The sequence below is a fragment of the Physeter macrocephalus genome, chromosome 1 (assembly GCF_002837175.3).
Source record: "Physeter macrocephalus isolate SW-GA chromosome 1, ASM283717v5, whole genome shotgun sequence".
Taxonomy (NCBI): domain Eukaryota; kingdom Metazoa; phylum Chordata; class Mammalia; order Artiodactyla; family Physeteridae; genus Physeter; species Physeter macrocephalus.
In genome coordinates, this window is record NC_041214.2 from 115,628,803 (window position 1) to 115,653,022 (window position 24,220).

General features: G+C 34.2%; 1 protein-coding gene across 2 annotated transcripts in view; it reads right to left on the reverse strand.

The window, feature by feature from the left end:
- Window positions 1–24,220, reverse strand: part of EPHA6 (EPH receptor A6) — an 874,792-nt gene that overhangs the window by 510,602 nt on the left and 339,970 nt on the right. For both annotated transcript variants that reach the window (XM_024120422.1, XM_024120421.1), the window contains exon 4: window positions 4,652–4,807. In XM_024120422.1, coding sequence (XP_023976190.1) covers window positions 4,652–4,807 — 156 coding nt within the window. The remainder of the gene's footprint in view (window positions 1–4,651; window positions 4,808–24,220) is intronic.

Below are 24,220 nucleotides of genomic sequence, written 5' to 3' on the forward strand. Positions count from 1 at the left end.
AGGCCACAAAAGTGAGAGGCACGCATACCACAAAAAAAAAAAAAAAAGAAAATGCAAATTGAAACAACAATGATGTACCACTACACACCTATTAGAAATAACCAAAATCCACAACACTGATAACATTAAATGTTGATGAGGATGTGGAGCAACAGGAACTCTCATTCACTGTAGGAATGCAGAATAGTACAGTTTGGTGGTTTCTCACAGAATTAAACATATTCTTACCATACGATTCAGCAATCACACTCATAGGTATTTACTCAAAGGAGTTGAAAACTTATGTCCATCCAAAAACCTGCACATGCATGTTTATAGCAGTTTATTCATAATTGCTGAAACTGGAAAATAATCAAGCTGTCCTTTAGTAGGTAAATGGATAAACAAACTGTGGTATATCCAGACAATGAAATATCATTCAGCACTGAAAATAGATGAGCTATCCAGCCTTGAAAAGACATGGAAGAATCCTAACTGCATATTACTAAGTGAAAGAAGCCAATCTGAAATCTTCTACTATATGATTCAAATTATATAATATATACATATATATATATATATATATGGATACAGCACAAAAATAAGTGGTTGCCATGGGTTGGTAGGAGGAAAGGATGAATATAGGCCCAGAGGATTTTAGGGCACTGAAAATCCTGTGTATGATACTATTATGATTCATACATGTCATTACACATTTGTCCAAACCCAAAGAATGTACAACACCAATAGTGAACCCTAGTGTAAACTATGGACTTTGGGTGACTATGATGTTTTAATACAGGTTCATCAAATATAACAAATGTACAATTCTGGTGGAGGATGTTGATAATGGGAAGGCTGTGCATGTCTGGGTTGGGAGGAGGGAGGTATATGGGAAATTTCTATACTTTCTCTTAATTTTGTTCTTAACCTAAAACTGCTCTAAAAATAAAATCTTAATGAAAATATTTATGTGATTATATCATATATATTGTATGTCTCAAGATTATGAAATTTTAAAAAATACCTATCTCTACAGTGAAAATGCAAAGAAATTATAAAACTCTTAATGGTGAAGTCACATGCTTTGTTGTACCAGAAACTTAAGGGTTGCTGTTGTTTTGATGACAGAGCTAAGGAGCAGGGAAAGATCTCTTGAGAGCCTTAGAACCAAATCACTCATATGATTACATACATTACCTATCTAGGAGCTCTTTCCCTACTAGGCCATTTACTAGACAAATGTCTTAGTTAGTCATTTTCAAAATTTTGGTCCTCCATTTTCTTTTAAACCCAAACATTCAAAATCTCCCTGCCCCTGATACCTACCAGGTTAAAAAAAAAGCTTCCTTTTAAATGCCTGGAAGATTCTCTGAAAGCATAGCTTCAAATGCTAAGTCAAAAACAGCAGAGAGGTTTCCCTGGTGGCGCAGTGGTTGAAAGTTCGCCTGCCGATGCAGGGGACACGGGTTTGTGCCCTGGTCTGGGAGGATCCCACATGCCACGGAGCGGCTGGGCCTGTGAGCCATGGCCGCTGAGCCTGCGCGTCCGGAGCCTGTGCTCCGCAATGGGCGCGGCCACACCAGTGGTGAGAGGCCCGCGTACCGCAAAAAAAAAAAAAAAAACAGCAGAAAGTGATGTGACTGTCTACCTGACACAAATTCTGACCTTTAGATAATATATTATTGGAATAAAGGTGATAAAGAATGGCTAATTCAGAGACACATGATCTAGAAGTTAAGGGAGCTTCCATCTATTAAAAATCTATTAGAATTTGGCTATTGTTTACGGTTAATGAAAAACGGAAAGGTTGACTGCTTATTTGATCCTTGGCCTCAAAAGTTCTGTATCTTGGTGAAGTTATCTTGGTCCTCTTAACTCTAATTGTTCAATGACCTCTTGGCTTGCCATTTTCCTGGGTTTTCTTCCCTAACAATCTAATCTTTCAATTTTTAGGAAGTATGATGCTTTGGAGTTTATGGTTCTTGCTTTTCTGCATATATTATAATGATTGCTAGGGTCTCTCACCTAGTCAGGGTATAATTCAAAAAACTTTATTTAGATATGCATAGAGGTAGAGGACTTAATATATTTTGTGAAAAGGTCTTACAAATTCATTACGTTATTTCTTTCAGTTTGTAGAAATGTAGATGATGGAAGCTGTGAGCCCAGCATAATACTATCAACATAAAGTATTTAACAGCTTGAATACTAACTTATCAAATATTACTTCAAAATGAATTGTGAGAGAACAGCTTTCTGTATCAAACAATTATATAGCAGCTGCTATGTGCCAGGTATTAGTCTTAGCACTTTTCAAATACTATTTAATCATTATAAATAACAACAGAATGAGGTAGGTACTGTTATTAACACTAAGAATGGTGCAACAGAGGTTAAAAGGTTAAATAATTTGCCCAAAGCTACATAGCTAGTAAGTACCAAAGCCAAGGTTTACACTCAGATAATTTGACTCTAAAAGATGGTGAACTTACTAGTACACCATGCTAAGTTTTTGCTAAAACAAAGAAAAGAAGTCCTCAAGGAAGTAGCAGAGAGAAGCCTTGAGAGGGGATTTTCCTGTGGCTGGACGAGGGGAGATCTGACAAAAGTTTTCACCTTTCTTTGGAGTTCTCTCTTTTAATCCCTATGGCAATACAGCATGCTGTTGTTCCCTGTCTAAAGCTCTGCTCAGCGATGACCAGAATTAAACCTCTCTGCTTCCACTTAGCACAGTTAAAGCAGGCTAGCATAATTGCAAACATAACTTACAATACCAAGCATAAAAAAGTGTTTTTTAAAGAGAGAAAATCCAAGAAACATAAAATGTTAAGCTAATAAGTACACATATCAGACTCAACAATGACTGAGGTTCATAGACCTTATTATATCCCATATTTATTTCCTTAATAGTTTCTCACTCCAAAGAACTAAACCTCCCCAACTACCTACTCTGTCACCTCATTGAAGGGTTATATTGATGGGAAACAATTTATTCCTTCATTTTGTCAATCGTCTATTTATGGCCTTCTAAGAAAATAAAAAGAGCTGATTCTTCTCTATCACTCTTCTAGGAAGTCCATTTAGTTTCTGATGTAGGTTTTCAGGGATTCTTGCCTGGCTCAACTGTAGCCATTGGAAACATTACCATCTACCTAAGCTGGAGCATGTTGTCCACAATATAATATAATAATATACAGCAATTGTGCAAAAAGGATTACATATAAATAGTGATAGAAATCTTTTCCTGTTCAAAACTATTTCCACAATTAGGTGAGAAATTATATTTAGAATTTTCCTTTTCCTACTTATAAACTTAGAATACGTTACTAGAAAACAAAAATATCTAGGTAGCAATTTCTCAGGCTACAATTTTTTGAAGAAAGTAGTCACTCAGCACTTACAGTCAGAAAGCAAAAATTACATCTACTAATGAATGTGTTGTATTTTTATTAAATGTATTCTATAAAAATATTTTATATTTTATAAGTCTGTAGTAGTGTACAGAAATCAATAAACTGCATCAGTTAAAAGAAATGGAACATCTCCACTGTCTCTAAGGAATATGTGGCATTAGATAATTTTCAATCCATTTTTGCCTCTATGGAATTACATAAGATAAGCAACATTTTGGCACCAAATCATCAACAAGAAGGCAAATTTTCACTATATCTTATTGATGTATTTAACAAGACTTTTATTTTTATTTATTATTATTATTATTTTTTTTTGTGGTACGCGGGCCTCTCACTGTTGTGGCCTCTCCCATTGCGGAGCAGCGGCTCCAGACGCGCAGGCTCAGCGGCCATGGCTCACGGGCCCAGCCGCTCCGCGGCATGTGGGATCTTTCCAGACCGGGGCACGAACCCGTGTCCTCTGCATCGGCAGGCGGATTCTCAACCACTGCACCACCAGGGAAGCCCTTAACAAGACTTTTATAACTAAGAGGTGACACTTTACTTTTGCATACCTTAGCAATGCATTAATATATTAACTTTTATTTTTATAGTGTACAGATAATTTATGATACTTTAATAATAGGAGAATACAAATAATTTAAAATTCTTGGTGCATGCATTAAAATGATCTTCACATTCAGATTTAATATTCTATTGGTTCCAACCCCAAAATTAGAGAGAAAGTGAGAGGTGAAGTGTGGACAAACTCAAAAATATCTTTCTTTAAAGACAAATGTCAAGGAAGACTCCAACTTTTCTATATAACAATAGCACAATGACTTTCAAAGTTCCATATTGAAGCTCCCACACACAGGAAACTTAATGGTCCTAAACTGACGTGCCTTCAAAAGTTCAAGGGTTGAAACAAAAAACAGAAGTTTTGCTTATAGAGCCTCAAAAAGCCTTAAACTGCTTTAACTTCCTAAGGACAGATTATGCCTAGGAAAAATTTGCAGGGCCTCCAAATTAAGGCTGGTATATGCATGTCAGTGATCAGTGTGATTTTTGAGGAATACATATGTTCTTTGCAAGCAGCTGAAAAGCAATTATGCTAAGAAAGACAGAGAAACTTTTTCCTTGACTATTATCAAAGACAAATAGCCTTGATGGCATAGGATTTTGTAAAGTCACTTCTTTTTTTTTTTTTTAATTTATAATAAAAAGACCAAAAGGGTTGGAAACAGGATTTTCAAATGCAAAATGGACAGACTTACTGGTACATGCCATGGAAGGTGGGTCTTGTTCAGCTCGAAAGTAACCCTTTTCACACTGACAGACAGAAGTTGCTTCCATGTAGGTTAAACTGTGTGGAGGACATTTAGAACACTTTGTGTTGCCAGCAAATGCTTTATAGAATCCTGGTCTGCAAGCTGCAAACATAGGAAAAACAATATTTTTTATTATCGCTTGAGTTATTTTATTTGTACGTGTACAACATATTTTAACTTATACACACTTTGGATGTCAGAGTTCAGTTCACACATACACAGAAAAGTCAATACATGCTAATATTAATGAATGAAATTAGTAATTCAAAATAAGTTACCCAATGGGGACTTCATATTTTAGCTGAGGTTACTACTTTTAAAAGGCATACTTGAAACACAGATATGCAAAACAACAGTGCTTACCAAAGTATGGGGATGCCCACATTAAGGGAAATGATTGTGTAGCTCTGGGAGATGGCATTAAATAACATTGAATCACACTCTTTAAAATTGATTTCCATCCATTTCTCCCTCAGCTCTTCTGAGTATTTAAGGAGAAAGTCCCAGGGTAGTGTCGGTATATCTTTAACATCTTCCTTACTGGCTAAATATTTTTTGAACAAAATGAGAGCTGTCCTTAGACTCAGAGATTGTAGCAGGACATAGCTATAGTTTGATAACACTGCTTCATTTTTATCAAGATCATTTTTTATTTTTCGGTGGCAAACAATTTTCTATTTATTATATTGAAATAAATTCATTTAAAAATTTAAGTTTAAAAGTGGGTAGACAAAATATCAAGTAAATAAGGTATATTAGTTATGCACATATGACAAAAATCATGAAAACTGTAGGCTAATGACTAAATTTTCACAAAACATAACGAAAATGAAATGTAAATGACTAAAGTTATGCTATCAAATGTTTCATTGAACCTCATTTTCTATTCACTTAAATCCATGTTGTCATTTTCACTGAACATTTTCATAGGAATGGAAGACCTACAAAAAAGGATCCTACGATAAGGTACACATACGGGGTCCTGAATGGTGGGGGGCTTAATTGTTTCTAGTCTCAAAGAAATGACTGCTGGCCACTTTCTAAATTAAAACTGTTATACAAAATAAAAGAAGTGTAATTTTCCAGTGACAAATGTTATGTTAAAAAATATTTTAACAAGCTATGTATTTTAACTTAACACATTTTCACAAAATGTTCTGTGTAAAAATAAACAAGAATCCTAATTTAACAATAATGAATCTATGAGTAAGGCTTCTGCTTATATATTAAGGAAGAAAAAAAGTATTTGAAATCTGATACATATTTTATATTTAGAACACATTCCAATTAAAACTAGACACATTTCAAGCATGCAATAACCTCATGTGGCTGGCTAGTGGCTACCGTATTGGATAGTGCAGTTTTGAACACAGAAATCTGTTCATTACATCCCCTTGTATAAAAAACTTTGATGACTTCCCATCATCTTTACATTAAAGTTTAAAATACTTACCTTGGATTACAAGTCCACCCATGGCTTCACCCTGCCTACAGTTCCAACCACATCAGATAAATCTGCTCCCCTCTCAAACTCCCTCTGTTAAGGCTTTGCCCTTCTACTGTCTATTCTCAACTCAGAAGGCAGTGATCTTAGAAAATACATCAGATCATTTTATCACTGGGCTCTGGGTCTTCCAATGACTTTCCATTCTCCTAGAGTAAAGCCAACTGCCCTATTAATTGCCTACCAAGCATTGCATGATTTTGCTCCCCGTCCATTCCCTGTGACCCTGCTTTGCATCTTCTACCTCTTTTTTGTGTATCAAGTAGTCTGCTCCAGCCACACTGGCCTCCTTCAGAATCTTGGGCATCCAAAGCATTATCCTGCCATTGGGCCTTTAGTACTTGCTCTTATCCAGCTGTCTGTATGGTTTTCTCCCTCCCTTACATCAGGTCTTTATTCAAACATTACTGTATTAATAAAGCCTTCCCCGATTCCCCTTTTCATATTGCAACTCCTGCTACATCCTACCCGAGTAATCCATATTACTCTCCATTATTATTCCTGTCTTCAAAGAACTTAACAACATCTGACACTCGATATGTTTAATTTTTTAAGCCATTTCCCCTTAAAATGTATGCTCTATGAGGGCAGAGATTTTTTTTTGTCTGTTTTGTTTACTGAAGTGTCTCCAGGGCCTAGAACAGTATCAGGCATTACTTGGCCCTCAATGAGTATTTGGTAAATGAATGAATGAATTGCTGAAGGACTCCATTAATTTCTGAGTTTACTATGCTCTTTGTTCTGCTTTGAGCCTTTTCCTCTGTTGAAAAATCTCTTCTCTCTATCCCCACCCTATGACCCACACATCTTGCTGACTCCTAGTCATCTTTCAAGTCTCACTTCTTTTAGAAAGCTCTACTTGACTCCCTAGACTAGTTTCTCAAAGCACCTGTGCCTTTTCCATGTTAGTAATCCCTTGGCAGTTATTTGTTTAATGGCTGTAAGTGCCACAAGGACAGATAGGCACAGTGCTTATCATAAAGTCGGTGCTTGGTACTTATTTGTTTTATTGAATTGGACAGCATGTGAGTACTCTGCTAATTAAATTCCTGCAGAAGATAATGTGTGTCTACTCAGCACACGTTCTGATCATGGCATAATTCATCTCACTACAAATTTATAGATATTTTTTGGCTTGTTGCATTACTCTAAGTAAGGGATGGAAGCAGAAAGTAAAAATCTTGAAACTGATTCAACTACAACTCAAGAATGATTATTTTAATATTCCAATTTAAACAAAATCTTTCCAATTGAAATTACTATCCATGTGATTTTTTGTTTTGCCTACTGCAAAACTACAAATACAAATTGAATATTCTTGCAGCAACTCTCAAGTCTATCCCTGATTTCAAATGCTTGTTAACTCAAAATTGCCCTTGAAAACCTTAAAATTTTGAACTTATAAAATATATTTGGATTCTTAAATTACTATCGTATTTTAATATTAGGGTTTAGTCTACAATTTCATTTAAAAATTAAGGATGATGCTGTTAAAATGTTAGAAAACCACTGTTGTAGGCAGTAACATTCTTCTTATATAGCACACATTAATGGTATACAGCATGCATCTGTTTTTAGCCTGAATCATATGATACAAATACTTGATCACGCTATCACCTCAACTTCTTGTAACTGCCACAAGCCAGACATGGGCCTTACCATTCTTATATCTACAATGCTTTAGCATATTTTGAGTATATATTTAGTTTTCATAAATGCCTGAAAAGTTGAATGAGTGAATAAATAAATGATTAATTCACTAATGTCTAATATGAGATTACTATAATTCTCTAAATGGAATGAGCATGCTATATATCTTTTAGTTAGTACTTTTAGGTTTTGTTTGTATTTGTTAAAAATGGGATATCAGTCCCTACATCTTGAGAACTTTTAAATTACTTTCATATATATCCCTTCTTTCTCTACCACTTCCTTATTTCTCTGTTTATAGAGTATGTGAACTTCATTTCCAAACAACAAACCACCCAAAATAAGAATGTTTCCCAACATATATCAATACTGAAGATGGAAAGTAAAATATTATCTGATTCAGTGGTTTCTAATGTTTTCTTTTAGAAGAAGCTATTCAGATATTGACCTTCAGATTAAACCTTCATTTTAGTACCTCTCAATTTCTCTATATTTCTATATTCAAAACAATCATGACTATATATATATATATATATGAGATCATAACATGTATGTTCTTTTTGTATGAACATTTACTTTAAAATGTCATTTAGAAATCTGGCTTATCTCCACCTTTTCTTCCTTCTTTCCTCTTCAAATATCATTTTCCTAAAATGTCAACACACTGCTGTGTAGATATATGTTTATATATTTATGAACAGAAGGATTTAGTGTTATTGATTTTTCAATATTGAGATAATATCAATAAACTTTAGATTGTTTTCATCAATTATCAATTATAACATGGAAATCTCTCCAGGTCAATGGTTGTAGTTAATTCACTGTGATGTATCTGTAGTATATGTGTCAACAATCTCCCACTTGGAAGAAATACTTTATAAACTATGCTGCAGTAAACATCCCCATGATGATACTTATATTTCAGTTCCCAAGAGTAGGCACTCTGGGCCAGGGTATGTTTATTATTTGCTTTAACACATATTTCCCTGTTACATTCCTAAACATTTCTAAAATGCACAATAATGTAAGTGAGCACACTAACCTTTCACCCTGCTAATCCCTATAATTAATGTTAGTCACTCTTTTACCTTTTGACAATATGTGGAGTTAAATACTGTTACTTTAATTGAAGTTTCCTAATTGCCACTAATGCTCCACATTTTTTTTCATACTTTTATTGGTCATTTGTTTATACTTTTCTATGAATTGCCTTTTATATCCTTTGTTCTTTTTCTATTGGCTGTTTATCTTCTATTAATTTATTGGGTTGGCCAAAAAGTTCATTCAGGTTTTTCCATAACATCTTACAGAAAAACCTGAATGAACTTTTTGGCCAACCCAATATAAGTGCTATTTATTAGCAATATTAATTTTACGTTTGTCATTTTTGTATCAATTTTCTAATGATGTGCATAAAAGTCACATTCACAATAGCATAAAAAACAGTAAAATACTTAGGCATAAATTTAATCAAGGAAGTGAAAGACCTGTACAAAGAAAACTACAATATTTTGATAAAGAAATTGAAGAGAATACAAAAAAATGGAAAGATATCCCATGTTCATGGATTGGAAGAATTAATATTGTTAAAATGTCCACACTACGTTGGAAGCAGCTAAAGATTCAATGCAATCCCTATCAAAATTCCAATGGCATTTTTCATAGAAATATAAAAAACAATCCTAAAATTTATGGAATCACAAAAGACCCCAATAGCCAAAGCAATTCTGAGAAAGAATAACAACGCTAGAGGCATCACACTTCCTGATTTCAAACTATACTACAAAGTTATATGAATTGAAACAGTATGGTACCAGCATTAAAATACACACATAGGCCACTAGAACAGAATAGAGGGCTCCAAATAGAGGGCTACAGAATAGAGGGCTACATAAACAATCAAATATATATGTCAAGGGAGCTAAAAATACTCAATGGCAAAAGGATAGTCTCTTCAATAAATGATGGATAACAACATACAGAAAAGTGAACTTGGACTTGACCAGACACCACTCACAAAAATTAACTCAAAATGAATTAGAAACTTAAACATAAAACCTGAAACTGTAAAACTTCTAGAAGAAAACATAGTGGAAAAGCTACTTGATATAGGTCTTGGCAATGATTTTTTTAGAATATGACAGCAAAAGCACCAGCAACGAAAGCAAAAATAAACAGTGGGACTACATCAAACTAAAGAGCTTCAGCACAGCAAAAAAACAATAAAAATAATGAAAAGGCAAACTATAGAATGGGGCAAAATATTTGCAAACCATATATCTGATATATCTGATAAATATAAAATATATAAAGAACTCACACAACTCAATAACAACAACAGCAACAACAATCAAAAATGTACAGTTAAATAAAAAATAGGCAGAGGAACTGAACAGACATTTCTTTAAAGAAGACATACAAATGTCCAACAGGTACATGAAAAGATGCTCAATATCACTAGTCATCAGGGAAATGTAAATGAAACCACAAGGATATATCACCTCACAAGCGTTAGAATGGCAATTATCAAGAAGACAAGAGATACATGATGGCAAGGATATAAAGAAAAGGGAACCCTTGTGTACTGTTGGTGGGAATGTAAATTGGTGCAGCCAATATGGAAAACTGTATGGATGTTCCTCGGAAAATTAAAAACAGAGCTACCACGTGACCCAGCAATCCTGTTTCTGGGTATACATCCAAAGGAAATTAAAACAGGATATGAAAAATTTATCTGCACTCCCATGTCCATTACAGCATTATTCTCAATAGCCAAGATATGGAAAAAATCTGTGTGCATCAACAGATGAATGGATAAAGAAGATCTACAGTGATTCTATATTTTAGTTGAAAGTGATGCTACCACTTTGGGAGGCTATTTGGCAGTATCTACCATAGAGGAACATACACATATCTTCTGACAATTCCACTCCTTGGCATTTACCCAACAGAACAGCACAAAGTGAAAGTAGCTTCTCTTCCTACAGGCAGTCATACCAAGTTCCATTGCTAAGTGAGCTACCACTTCTCCATTTGATTTTCATTTTCTGCAATTTTGTTGACATGTTGATCTTTCTCACGTGATGTATTTTCTTCTCCCTTACTTTGCCCTTGTTAGTGTAAACCTTCTATATTCTCTTACTCACTTCGGTGAAGTTTCCTGAGGAAATGGAGTTAAATCTATATGTTCAATCAACTATGTTTAAAGAATTTTAGACTTTACTAAATTTCTAATCATATAATTGGAGTGAGTATATTTAATTGAGAATAAGAAAACTACAAACAAATTATTTATGATATATATGAAATGAGTTTTTAATTTTCTGGTATCATGTACTTATGATAAAAGTAGCAAGAATGCTAGAAAAATAAATACAGGGCTTCCCTGGTGGGGCAGTGGTTAAGAATCCACCTGCCAATGCAGGGGACATGGGTTTGAGCCCTAGTCTGGGAAGATCCCACATGCCGTGGAGCAACTAAGCCCATGCACCCCAACTACTGAGCCTGCGCTCTAGAGCCCGCGAGCCACAACTACTGAAGCCCGCACACCTAGACCCCGTGTTCCGCAACAAAGGAAGCCACCGCAATAAGAAGCCTGCATACCACAACGAAGAGCAGCCCCTGCTCGCCGCAACTAGAAGAAGCCCGCACACAGGAACAAAGACACAGCGCAGCCAAAAATAATAAATAAATAAAATTAAATAAAAAGAAAAATAAATACAATGTAATTTGGTAGTGGGGATCTATAAAATGTAAAATATATAAATATTTTCATCAAATTACATAATAAATAATCTAAGTTAAAACACAGTTTTCTATTTTAAAAAATACATTTATGATTTGAGGAACTTTAAGTGGTTGCCTAAAATAATGATAAAAGATGGGTTACACATTAAAAAGTACAAAGCAGTTTTTATGAAAAGCATGTATTAAAGGCACATACATGAGTATAGTTATTGAAATACCACAAATATTAATGAAGCACATACCTTGCCATATAATTTCCCTTATTGATGTTTGAAATTTCATTGTCCTCAGAAAATTAAAGTCTCTGGGTATTGACTGGAATACAGTTGGAAAGTATTTTTACACACACACACACACACACACACACACACACACACACACAGATTTATGTCTGCTAAAACAAAATCAAGAAATGTGTGACCTATTCTACACGTACTTTATTTTAAAAATTGAATTGTTAGGCTATATATTGCTAGCAATGTTTTTTTAGGTTTATCTTTATTATCAGAGAACTTTAAGACAAAGGACCATGATAAATCCCAGTTGGTATATCATGCTGTGCAGTTCTCATCAGCTGATGAAATACTGAACTGTGTCTTGTCTGACAGGAACTGATATTAATATAATTGACGGTTTTCCCCTCATAGATGCTCAGAAGTCTGTAAGTTTAGATAAACCTGAATGACTTATCAGTAAAATATGTGATGTGCATCATTTCTCAAAATATTAGAACTCAGGAAACTTAATAAACTGGGATAGGCAGTATCATTACTGTTTTCCTAGATATTGTTCTACAGTTATAGAAATTAAAATTTGCTGTCATGTAAGTAGAGAAGTCAGGGAATATTGGAGAATTGAAAAATAAAAAGGAAAAAACTCTAAAACTTAAGGGCAAATAAGCATAAATATTTTCTTTTTTCAGAATAACCTATTAATAACTTATCAAAGGAAAATCTCAAGGCCAAATACAAGTTTATTAATAATAAACTGTGGATTGTGCTTCAAAATATTCAACCTAATTTTCCTTGCAGGGGAGCTACTATGAAGTCCTCATGAAGGTAATGTATATAAAAGTGTCCTGTTATGAATTCTAATTTCTTACTTCCACCAGAGAAATGTTAAAGTAGACTTTCTCTTGAATAAGCAAATTAAACAAAAAAATCAGACCTACCTACAAAAATATACTGTAGGTTACATGACTTTCACCCTAAAGAATCAGAGGAAAGGACTCCAAAAGTATGGAATACCACATCCTCTGGGCACAATACCCCCTATTTGAGGACTCTGAAAAGTAAGTAGAAGCAGGCATACTGGAAAATACCAAAATTTGTAGTACTACCTAGCTGGCAATGAATTTGCCATCCTTCCCTCCCTGCCTCTTTCCTCTTTTTCCCAGTGCTTGGGCTGGAGCCTGGACTGAATGGACTGGAAACCTGGAAATGGCCACCAGGTCACAGTCAGAGCTCCAGCTCACTTTAGCTCTGGAAGTGGGAAATGGAATTCCTAATGCTCAGGAAAGAATGTGGAAATCCCTTCCCTCTTTGTTTCTTTCTCTCTCTCTCTCTTTTTTTTTTTTCCTGTTCTCTCATGCTCAACCCTCAAGTAATCATGTGGTAGATTGGTGGTGGTAGTCAGTAATGGGAGCCCACAGGAGCCAAAATTCTCAAGAAGGAAAAAACTTCCTCTTCCTTCACTGAAGCTGTGGTTCTGAGAGGGTAGAGTCCCACTGCATTTCTTTTTCTCTCTGTCCTCCTCTCACTTGGTCCTGGATGTAGATCCAGTTGCAGAAGTGCACAGCAGAGTAGAACAAATAAAGCCCCAGCTGGCTTTCTAGACAAAGGACCTTAAAGAGGAGTCATGGAGATTCGGAAAGTACTGGGAAGAACATGGAGAGACAGGAGCTCAGGAAAGCAATTCCGCACACTTGTTTATAAACTCCTGGGCTTGCTCCCAAACTGCACATCCTTGGAACTGATTCTATTTAACATATCAAAGACTTTGAGAACTGAACCAAAAGACTACCACCCAGGTCTCAGACAAACAGTTTTAAATTTTTGGTTAGGTAAAAAAGAGGACACCAACCTAGAAGATATATACAGTTTTTTGTTTGTTTTCTTACTATGACACAAAAACTTATAAACCGGGATATATACGGGCAAACCCAGGTAAGTTGCCATTAACAAGCATAAAGTGGATCTATTAGATCTTAGTTTTACCTTCCACCATTTTTTCTCATTCACAGATTCATGATTTATACATTAAAGATAATTTTCAAAAAGTGCTTTTATTTGAGAGATGGACAAGTGTCAACAACGGAGCATTACTTGGAATATAATGTCAGAAATACTTTAGGAGTCTGAGGCTGGTGACATGCAAAATTAAAATTCCAAAGGTGTCTCTAGTGTGAGAGTAAAGTCAGTGTTTTTATTCTGAGGTTAAGATAGGGTATGGAGACCAAAGGTTTATATTAGCAGTTTTTAGGATTAGACACCTTTTCCATTTTTATTACCAGTTTGAATACAATCTGTTAATAATAATGGCACAACATAAAAAGCTAACCATATTTTTTTCTAAAAATACAGATCACTTTTTAACTGTTCTATCATTCATTTCCTAATGCTATTTTTATTAACTTTGATGCTTCTAGGTATATTTTAGTCAACCAAACTTAAGCCTGCATTAATACTACTTCCTTCCTATTTAACAGTCCTTTTAAAAAGTGTGCTTGTTGAGTCTATCATATTTTCAGGTACTTTGAAATGAGATGCTATTTAACTTTTTAGTCCCTCATCAGAGATTCTTATTCCTATTTCACTATTTTTTCTAGACATCCAGTAATGACAGTTTCCAACTTTGTCTTTCATTATTCCTTTTTTGCATATTCCTTAAGTCAGAGTAAATTTACTTTTCCGAAAAAGTAAAACCATTGCCAAAGAGAAAACACCCCTTGATTCACTGTACTATGTATTAGCAATAACACCCACAGCAAAACCATTTATAATTATTGAGCATTCGGAATGAGTCAGATGTTGTGCAAAGCACTTTCTCTACAGTTTTTTAGTTATTCTTACCAAAATTAGCTACAAAGATATGGCCTTTGGAACTAGATTACATGGCTTTGAGTTCTGTTTCTGTCTTTTACTAACCCTGTCACTTCAGGCAACTTATTTTTCAGTGCATCATTTTTCTCATCTGTAAAATGGGGCACCTAACTGAGAGCTTGTTGTGAGGATTTAATTAATTAATACATGTAAAGTGATCAGAAGTGTGCCTAGCATATTATGAAGATGAGGAAACTGAAGTTAAGCGATATAAAGTAAGTTTCTATGACAGATTGTGTTTTCCAAAAATGGCTCCAACAGTATTTCCCATCCTACACTGGCTTCTGACTATGTCTCATAGATACTCTTTCCCATAGAGAGCTCAGGTTTATGTTCCCTCCTCTTAATCTGGGAGTGTTTGTAATAACAGTGAGTTCCTTTGGAATGGTTAATTTTAGAAGCTAGTCACCAGGCCAAGGAGAAGGTCAAGCAGCCATGAAGAGGCCCAGGTGGAGAACTTAAGCCTTTGGTGCATGTCTGTGGCTGAGCTCCCAGCTGACAGCCATCACCACCCTGTCAGCCAGGTAAGTGAGCTACCTGGGATGTAGATTCTCCAGGCCGTAGTGAAGCTGCCCCCAAGTTTGGGGGGCACTTTCTTATGTAGATCTGAGAACCTGGAACACTTGCTGAAGGTCATATGGTAGAAGAGCCAAAAATTAAGGCCTAGCTCCATTCCTATCCATAATCTGAGTTCTCATCATAGAGTAAGTTAGGTACCCATTGTATTTGGAAGAGCATGCCTACTTTGTTATCTACAACAGTGAAAGATTGAACCACAACTTTTAAAGGACAATTGGTGATGGTATTTGGATTATAAATAACTGTTGTAATGAAAAATACTCTTTTGTGGGATTTAATTGACAGAGATAGCTTTAACTGATGGTTTCTGGTTCTCTTAGAAACTTTTCTTTTGTGTAAGAAGCAAAATAAATATAATTTTAATCAGACCATTAGAAATAAAAATGTATTCCACAATATTTACTTCATAAAAAATGCTTTATATGTATATATATCCCCTCATTTTATGGAAAAAGTAAGCAAGACATTTTATCTTCCAACATAGAATTGAAGAATAGACTCATCATAAAATGGCTTGTGTGCATGATTTCAACATTTTATCCAAACTCACTCATCACTGCTCAAAGTCTCATATACTCTGACACCTCAGTAAAGTTTGACAACCATATCTTCTGCTGGCTTAGCAACAAATTTACAATCCATTCTTTAATCTGACAATTGTGAATGTTCTGCTGTCATGTATTTGTGGTATTTTTGTAGCTGAATAGTGCAAAAAACTAATGTAAAAATTAGTAAACTATACACTATAAAATTTTTACTGACAAGAAGAACATACATTTTCTTTTTATAGAGTTACTAAGGATATGGATATAATTGATAACTGATATATAATCACAATTTATTGTCCACTACAAATTGGTGTTTTGCAAACATTATTATATTTAACTCTTACAAAAATTCAGTGATGTAGATATTAATATTTTCATTGGACAAATGAAGAGTCAAAAGCTCTAACAATTGCTCCAGGTCACAGAGATGACAGATGAGCAAGCCAGGATTTGAAGACAGGTTTCTGATTCTTTAGCCCAAACTTTGTTTGGGACAATACCTATCGTTATATGAATATAAATGTATATACACAAACATGCACATACAAATATATATTATATATACATATTTTTTATTCCCAGCAATACTTATGCATATTTTTCTCCTCCTCTGTAAACTACCATTGAAATTATCATCTGAATCCCATATTTTGACACTTGTTATTTCTAATTTGATATAAAGAAGCATGTCTTTTCAACTACATGGTAAATTACTTAAAAGTAAGGTTTCTGTATATGGCATTGCACTGAGACAATACTATAGACAGAGCAGAGGATCAAACATAAGTTGTATGGATTATATATATACATACTTAATATACTTATTAGTTGAAATTATGTGTGAATATTATAGAATAAAGCTTAGCAAAGCAGATCTTCAAAATATTTATCATCAGTTTTCTTAAAAATTCTAAAGATAGAATACTATAACATGACATTAAATTTCTAAACTTTTTCATTGAATCTACTACACCTTAAGTAAGAATTCAGATAATTATCACTTCCTATTTTCCATACAAACTTGATTATTTACATCATTGGCTGAATTGTGAATGGATATTTCCAATGTATTTTCACCATATGTAGTCCTCCATTTTACAGTTAAACTGTAGCACCTGAATTTCATAATGATATTTTGAATGTTACTTTGTAATCAATATTGCAATTAATGTTTGTAAAGTTTTTAATCAAAGTATAGTTCACTTAAAACATTAGTTTTAGGTTTACAAAAAGGTGATTAGATATTTTTATAGATTATACTCCATATAAAGTTAAATACTGGCCATATTGACTGTACTGTACATTACATCATTGTATTTTATTTATTTTATACCTAGAATTTTGTACCTCTTAATCCCCTTCCCTTACTTTTCCTGTTCTCCCTTTCCTCCCCCAACTGGTAACCACTAGTTTGTTCTCTGTATCTGTAAGTGTGTTTTTGTTTTGTTATATTCATTTATTGGTTTTAGTTTTTAGATTCCACATATAAGTGAAAACATACAATATTTGTCTTTCAATCTCTGACTTCTTTCACTAAGTGTAATACTTTCAAGGTCCAAACATGTTGTTGCAAATGGCAAAATTTCATTCTTTTCAATGGCTGAGTAATATTCCAATATATATCAACCAATCTTCTTTATCCACTCACATATGGATGGGCACTTAGGTTGCTTCCATATCTTGGCAATCATAAATAATGCTGCTATGAATACTGGGGTACATATATCATTTCAAATTAATGTTTATATTTTCTTCAGATATATATCCAGGACTAGAATTGCTGGATCATATGGTAGTACTATTTTTATTTATTGAGGAATTCCATACTGTCTACGCTAATTTACATTTCCACAAACAATGTACTAGGCTTTGCTGTTCTCCACACCCTTGCCAACACTTGTTATTTCTTGTCTTTTTGACAGTAGCCATTCTCACAAGTGTAAATTGATATCTCATTGTGATTTGATTTGCATTTCCCTAATGATTAATGATGTTGAGCATCTCTTTATGTGCCGGTTGGCCATCTGTATGCCTTCTTTGGAAAAATGTCTATTTAGGTCCTCTGCCTATTTTTCAACTGGGTTTTTGAGTAGTATGCATTCTTTATATATTTTGTATATTAACCCCTTAACAGACATATCTGCAAATATCTTCTCTCATTCAGTATGTTGTCTTTTTATTTTGTTGATGGTTTCCTTCATTTTACAAAAGCTTCTTAGTTTGAATAGCAGAATAACTGAGGCAGAAGAATGGGTAAGTGACCTGGAAGATAAAATAGTGGAAATAACTACTGCAGAGCAGAATAAAGAAAAAAGAATGAAAAGAATTGAGGACAGTCTCAGAGACCTATGGGACAACATTAAATGCACCAACATTCAAATTATAGGGGTTCCAGAGGAAGAAGATAAAAAAGAAAGGGACTGAGAAAATATTTGAAGAGATTAGAGTTGAAAACTTCCCTAATATGGGAAAGGAAATAGTTAATCAAGTCCAGGAAGCACAGAGAGTCCCATACAGGATAAATCCACGAACAAACACGCCAAGACACATATTAATCAAACTATTAAAAATTAAATACAAAGAAAAAATATTAAAAGCAGAGAGGAAAAGACAACAAATAACATACAAGGGAATCCCCATAAGGCTAACTGCTAATCTTTCAGCAGAAACTCTGCAAGCCAGAAGGGAGTGGCAAGACATATTCAAAGTGATGAAAGGGAAAAACCTACAACCCAGATTACTCTACCCAGCAAGGATCTCATTAAGGTTTGACAGAGAAATAAAAACCTTTCCAGACAAGCAAAAGCTAAGAGAATTCAGCACCACCAAACCAGCTTTACAACAAATGCTAAAGGAACTTCTCTAGGCAGGAAACACAAGAGAAGGAAAAGACTTACAAAAACAAACCTGAAACAATTAAGAAAATGGTAATAGGAACATACATATTGATAATTACCATAAATGTAAATGGAATAAATGTTCCCAACAAAAGACATAGACTGGCTGAATGGATACAAAAACAAGACCCATATATATGCTGTCTACAAGAGACCCACTTCAGACCTAGGGACACATACAGACTGAAAGTGAGGGGATGGAAAAAGATATTCCATGCAAATGGAAATCAGAAGAAAGCTGGAGTAGCAATTCTCATATCAGACAAAATAGACTTTAAAGTAAAAACTATAACAAGAGACAAAGAAGGACACTATATAATGATCAAGGGATCGATCCATGAAGAAGATATAACAATTGTAAATATTTATGCACCCAACATAGGAGCACCTCAATACATAAGGCAAATACTAACAGCCATAAAAGGGGAAATTGACAGTAACACAATCATAGTAGGGGACTTTAACACCCCACTTTCACCAATGGACAGATCATCCAAAATGAAAATAAATAAGGAAACACAAGCTTTAAATGATACATTAAACAAGATGGACTTAATTGATACTTATAGGACATTCCACCCAAAAACAACAGAATACACTTTCTTCTCAACTGCTCATGGAACATTCTCCAGGATAGATCATATCTTGGGTCACAAATCAAGCCTTGGTAAATTTAAGAAAATTTAAGAAAAGTTGTATCAAGTATCTTTTCTGACCACAATGCTATGAGAATACATATCAATTACAGGAAAAGATCTGTAAAAAATACAAACACATGGAGGCTAAACAATACACTACTTAATAACCAAGAGATCACTGAAGATATCAAAGAGGAAATCAAAAAATACCTAGAAACAAATGACAATGAAAACACGATGACCCAAAAATTATACTACACAAAGCAATCTATAGATTAAATGCAATTCCTATCAAACTACCACTGGCATTTTTCACAGAACTAGAACAAAAAATTTCACAATTTGTATGGAAACAAAGAAGACCCCAAATAGCCAAAGCAATCTTGAGACAGAAAAATGGAGTGGGGGGAATCAGGCTCCCTGAATTCAGACCATATTACAAAGCTACAGTAATCAAGATAGTATGGTACTGGCACAAAAAGAGAAATATAGATCAATGGAACAGGATAGAAAGCCCAGAGATAAACCCACGCCCATCTGGTCAACTTATCTATGATAAAGGAGGCAAGAATATACAATGGAGAAAAAACAGCCTCTTCAATAAGTGGTGCTGAGAAAACTGGACAGCTACATGTAAAAGAATGAAATTAGAACACTCCCTAACACCATACACAAAAATAAACTCAAAATGGATTAAAGACCTAAATGTAAGGCCAGACACTATCAAACTCTTAGAGGAAAACATAGGCAGAACACTCTATGACATAAATCAGAGCAATATCCTTTTTGACACACCTCCTAAATAAATGGAAATAAAAACAAAAATAAACAATGGGACCTAATGAAACTTAAAACATGAAAGAATGCTCAATATCATTAATTATTAGAGAAATGTAAATCAAAACTACAATGAGATATCATCTCACACTGGTCAGAATGGCATCATCAAAAAAATCTACAAAAAATAAATGTTGGACAGGTGTGGAGAAAAGCAAACCCTCTTGCACTGTTGGTGGGAATGTAAATTGATACAGCCACTATGGAGAACAGTATGGAGGTTCCTTAAAAAACTAAAAAATCGAACTACCATATGACCCATCAATCCCACTACTGGGCATATAACCTGAGAAAACCATAATTCAAAAATAGTCATGTACCACAATGTTCATTGCAGCTCTATTTACAATAGCCAGGATCTGGAAGCAACCTATGTGTCCATCGACAGATGAATGGATAAAAAGATGTGGCACATATATACAATGGAATATTACTCAGCCATAAAAATACCGTATGGTAACACATATATATGGAATCCAAAAAAAAAAAAAATGTCATGAAGAACCTAGGGGCAAGACAGGAATAAAGACACAGACCTACTAGAGAATGGACTTGAGGACATGGGGAGGGGGAAGGGTAAGCTGGGGCAAAGTGAGAGAGTGGCATGGACATATATACACTACCAAATATAAAATAGATAGCTAGTGGGAAGCAGGCGCATAGCACAGAGAGATCAGCTCGGTGCTTTTTGATCACCTAGAGGGGTGGGATAGGGAGAGTGGGAGGGAGGGAGATGCAAGAGGGAAGAGATATAGGGATATATGTATATGTATAGCTGATTCACTTTGTTATAAAGCAGAAACTAAAACACCATTGTAAAGCAATTATACTCTAATAAAGATGATAAAGGAAAAAAAAAAGCTTCCTAGTTTAATTAGGTCCCATTTGTTTATTTTTGCTTTTGTTTCTTTTGCCTGAGAAGACAGATCCAAATATATATATATATATATATATATATTGCTTAGACCAGTGCCAAAGAGCATACTGCATGTGTTTTCTTTTAGGAGTTTTATGGCTTCAGTATCACATTCAGGTCTTTAATCCATTTTGAGTTTAATTTTGTACATGGTGTGAGAAAATGTTCTAATTTCATTCTTATACATGTAGCTATTCAGTTTTCCCAACATCACTTATTGAAAAGACTGTCTTTTCCCCCATTGTATATACTTGCCTCCATTGTCATAGATTAAATGACTATAGGTGCATGGGTTTATTTCTGTGCTCTCTATTCTGTTCCGTTGAGCTTTGGGTCTGTTTCTCTGGTAGTACCATGCTGTTTTGACTACTGTAGCTTTGTCAGACAGTCTGAAATCTGGGTGGGTAATACCTCCAGTTTTGTTCTTTTTTTCTCCAGACTGCTTTGGCTATTTGGAGTCTTTTGCAGTTCCGTACAAACTTTAGCATTCTTTGTTCTAGTGCTCTGAAAAATGTCATGGGTATTTTGATAAGAATTACATTAAATCTCTAGATTGCTTTGGGTGATATGGATATTTTAAGAATATTAATTTTTCCAATTCACGAACATGGCATATCTTTTCATTTACTTATATGGTCTTCAGTTTTCTTCACCAATGTCTTCATGTTTTCAGAGTAAAGGTCTTTCACCTCCTTGGTTAAATTTATTCCTAGGTATTTTATTATTTTTGATGAGTTTTTAAATGGGATGGTTTTCCTGATTTCTCTTTTGAATAGTTCATTTTTAGTATGTAGAAATGCAACAGACTTCTGTATATTAATTTTGTATGCTGCAACTTTACAGAATTCACTAATTAGTTCTAATAGTTTTTTAGTGGAGTCTTTAGAGTTTTCTATATATGGTATCATGTCATCCGCAAATAGTGACAATTTTATTTCTTCCCTTCTAATTTGGATGCCTTTTATTCTTCTTTTTTTCTTTCTTTCTTTATTTCCTTTCTTCTTTCCTTCCTTCCTTCCTTTCTCTCTCTCTTTCTCTCTCTCTTTCTGATAACTCTTGCTAAAATTTCAAACACTATGTTCAATAGAAATGGTGAAAGTGGGCATCCTTGTCTTGTTTGTGATCTTCGAGGAAAATCTTTCAGCTTTTCACTGTTTGGTATGATGTTAGCTGTAGGTTTTTCATAAATGGCCTTTATGATGTTCAGATATGTTACCTCTATACCAACTTTGTTGAGGATTTTTACCATGAATGGATACTGAATTTTATTAAATGATTTTTTCTGCATCTATTGAGATGATCATGTGATTTTTACTCTTCATTCTGTTAATGTGGCATATTATGCTGATTTGTGTATATGGAACTATAAGCTTGCACCTCTGTAATAAATCCCACTTGATCATGGTGTATAATTCTTTTTATGTGTTGTTGAATTCAGTTTGATAATATTTTATTGAGGATTTTTGCATCTGTGTTCATCAAGGATAGTGGCCTGTAATTTTCTGTTTTTGAAGTGTATTTGTCTGGGTTTGGTATCAGGGTAGTGGTGGCCTTGTGAAATGACTTTGGCAGTGTTACATCCTCTTCAATATTTTGGAATATCTTGACAAGGATAGGTATTAACTGTTCTTTAAATATTTTGTAGAACTCCCCTGTGAACTCATGAGGTCCTGGAATTTGTTTGTAGGGAGCTTTTTGATTACTGATTCACTTGCAATATTCGTAATCAATCTGTTCAAATTTGTATTTTTTCCTGATTCAGTCTTGGAAGACTGTATGTTTCTAGGAATTTATCCATTTCCTCTAGGTTGTCCAATCTTTTGTATAACTGTTTGTAATACTCTTTTATAATTGTATTTCTGCAATATTGGTTGTAATTCCTCCTGTTTCATTTCTAACTTTATTTATGTGAGTCCTATCTCTTTTTTTCCTTCATGATCCTGGATAAAGGTTTATCAATTTTATTTGAATTTTAAAACAAACAGTTTTTCGTTTCATTGATCTTCGCTACTTTTTTTTTTTTTTTTGGTCTCTAATTTATTTCCACTCAAAAAATAATTTCCACTCTGACCTTTATTATTTCCTTCCTTTTGCTGACTTTGGGCTTTGTTCTTTTTCTAATTCATTTAGATAGTAATTTATGTTTTTCATTTGAGCTTTTTCTTATTTTTTGAGATAGGCCTGTATCACTATAAACTTCCTTCTTAGAACTGCTTTTGCTGCATTCCATAGATTTTGGAAAGCTGCATTCTATTTTGATTTGTCTCAAGGTATCTTCTGATTTCCTCTTTGATTTTTTTGTTGACCCATTGTTCTTTTAGTAGCAAATTGTTTAGTCTCTACATGTTTCTGTTTTTTCTATTTTTCTTCTTGTAACTGATTTCTAGTTTCATACCTTTGTGGCCTGAAAAGATGCTTCATATAATTTCTATACTCTTAAATTTGTTGAGAATTGTTTTGTCACCTAGCATGTGATCTATCCTGGAAAATGTTCCATATTCACTGGAAAAGAATGTTTACTCTGCTATTTTTGGATGGAATGTCCTGTAGGCATCTACTAACCTAATGTGTCACTTAAGGTCACTATTTCCTTACTGATTTTCTGTCTGGATGATCCACTGACATAAGTAGGGTGTTAAAGTTCCCTACTATTATAGTATTACTGTCAATTTCTCCCTCTATGTCTGTTAATATTTGCTTTCTATATTTAGGTGCTCATATATTAGGTACATATATGTTTAGAATATTATATCCTTTTATCATATTGACCCCTTTATCATTATATAATGCTTTTCTTTGTCTTTTATTAGAGAGTTTGTTTTAAAGTCTACTCTGTCAGATAAAGTATACCTTTATGTTTAACTTTTCCATTCTAATTATGATATGTCTTGCTGTGGGTCTCTTTGAATTCATCTTATTTGGGACTCTCTGTACTTCCTGTACCTGGATATCTGTTTCCTTCTTCAAGTTAGGGAAGTGTTCAGCCATGTTTTTATCAAATATATTTTCTACCTTTTTCTCTCACTATTCTCCTTCTGGGACCCCTACAATGTGAATGTTAGTAAGCCTGATGTTGTCCCAGAGGCCCCTTAAGCTAT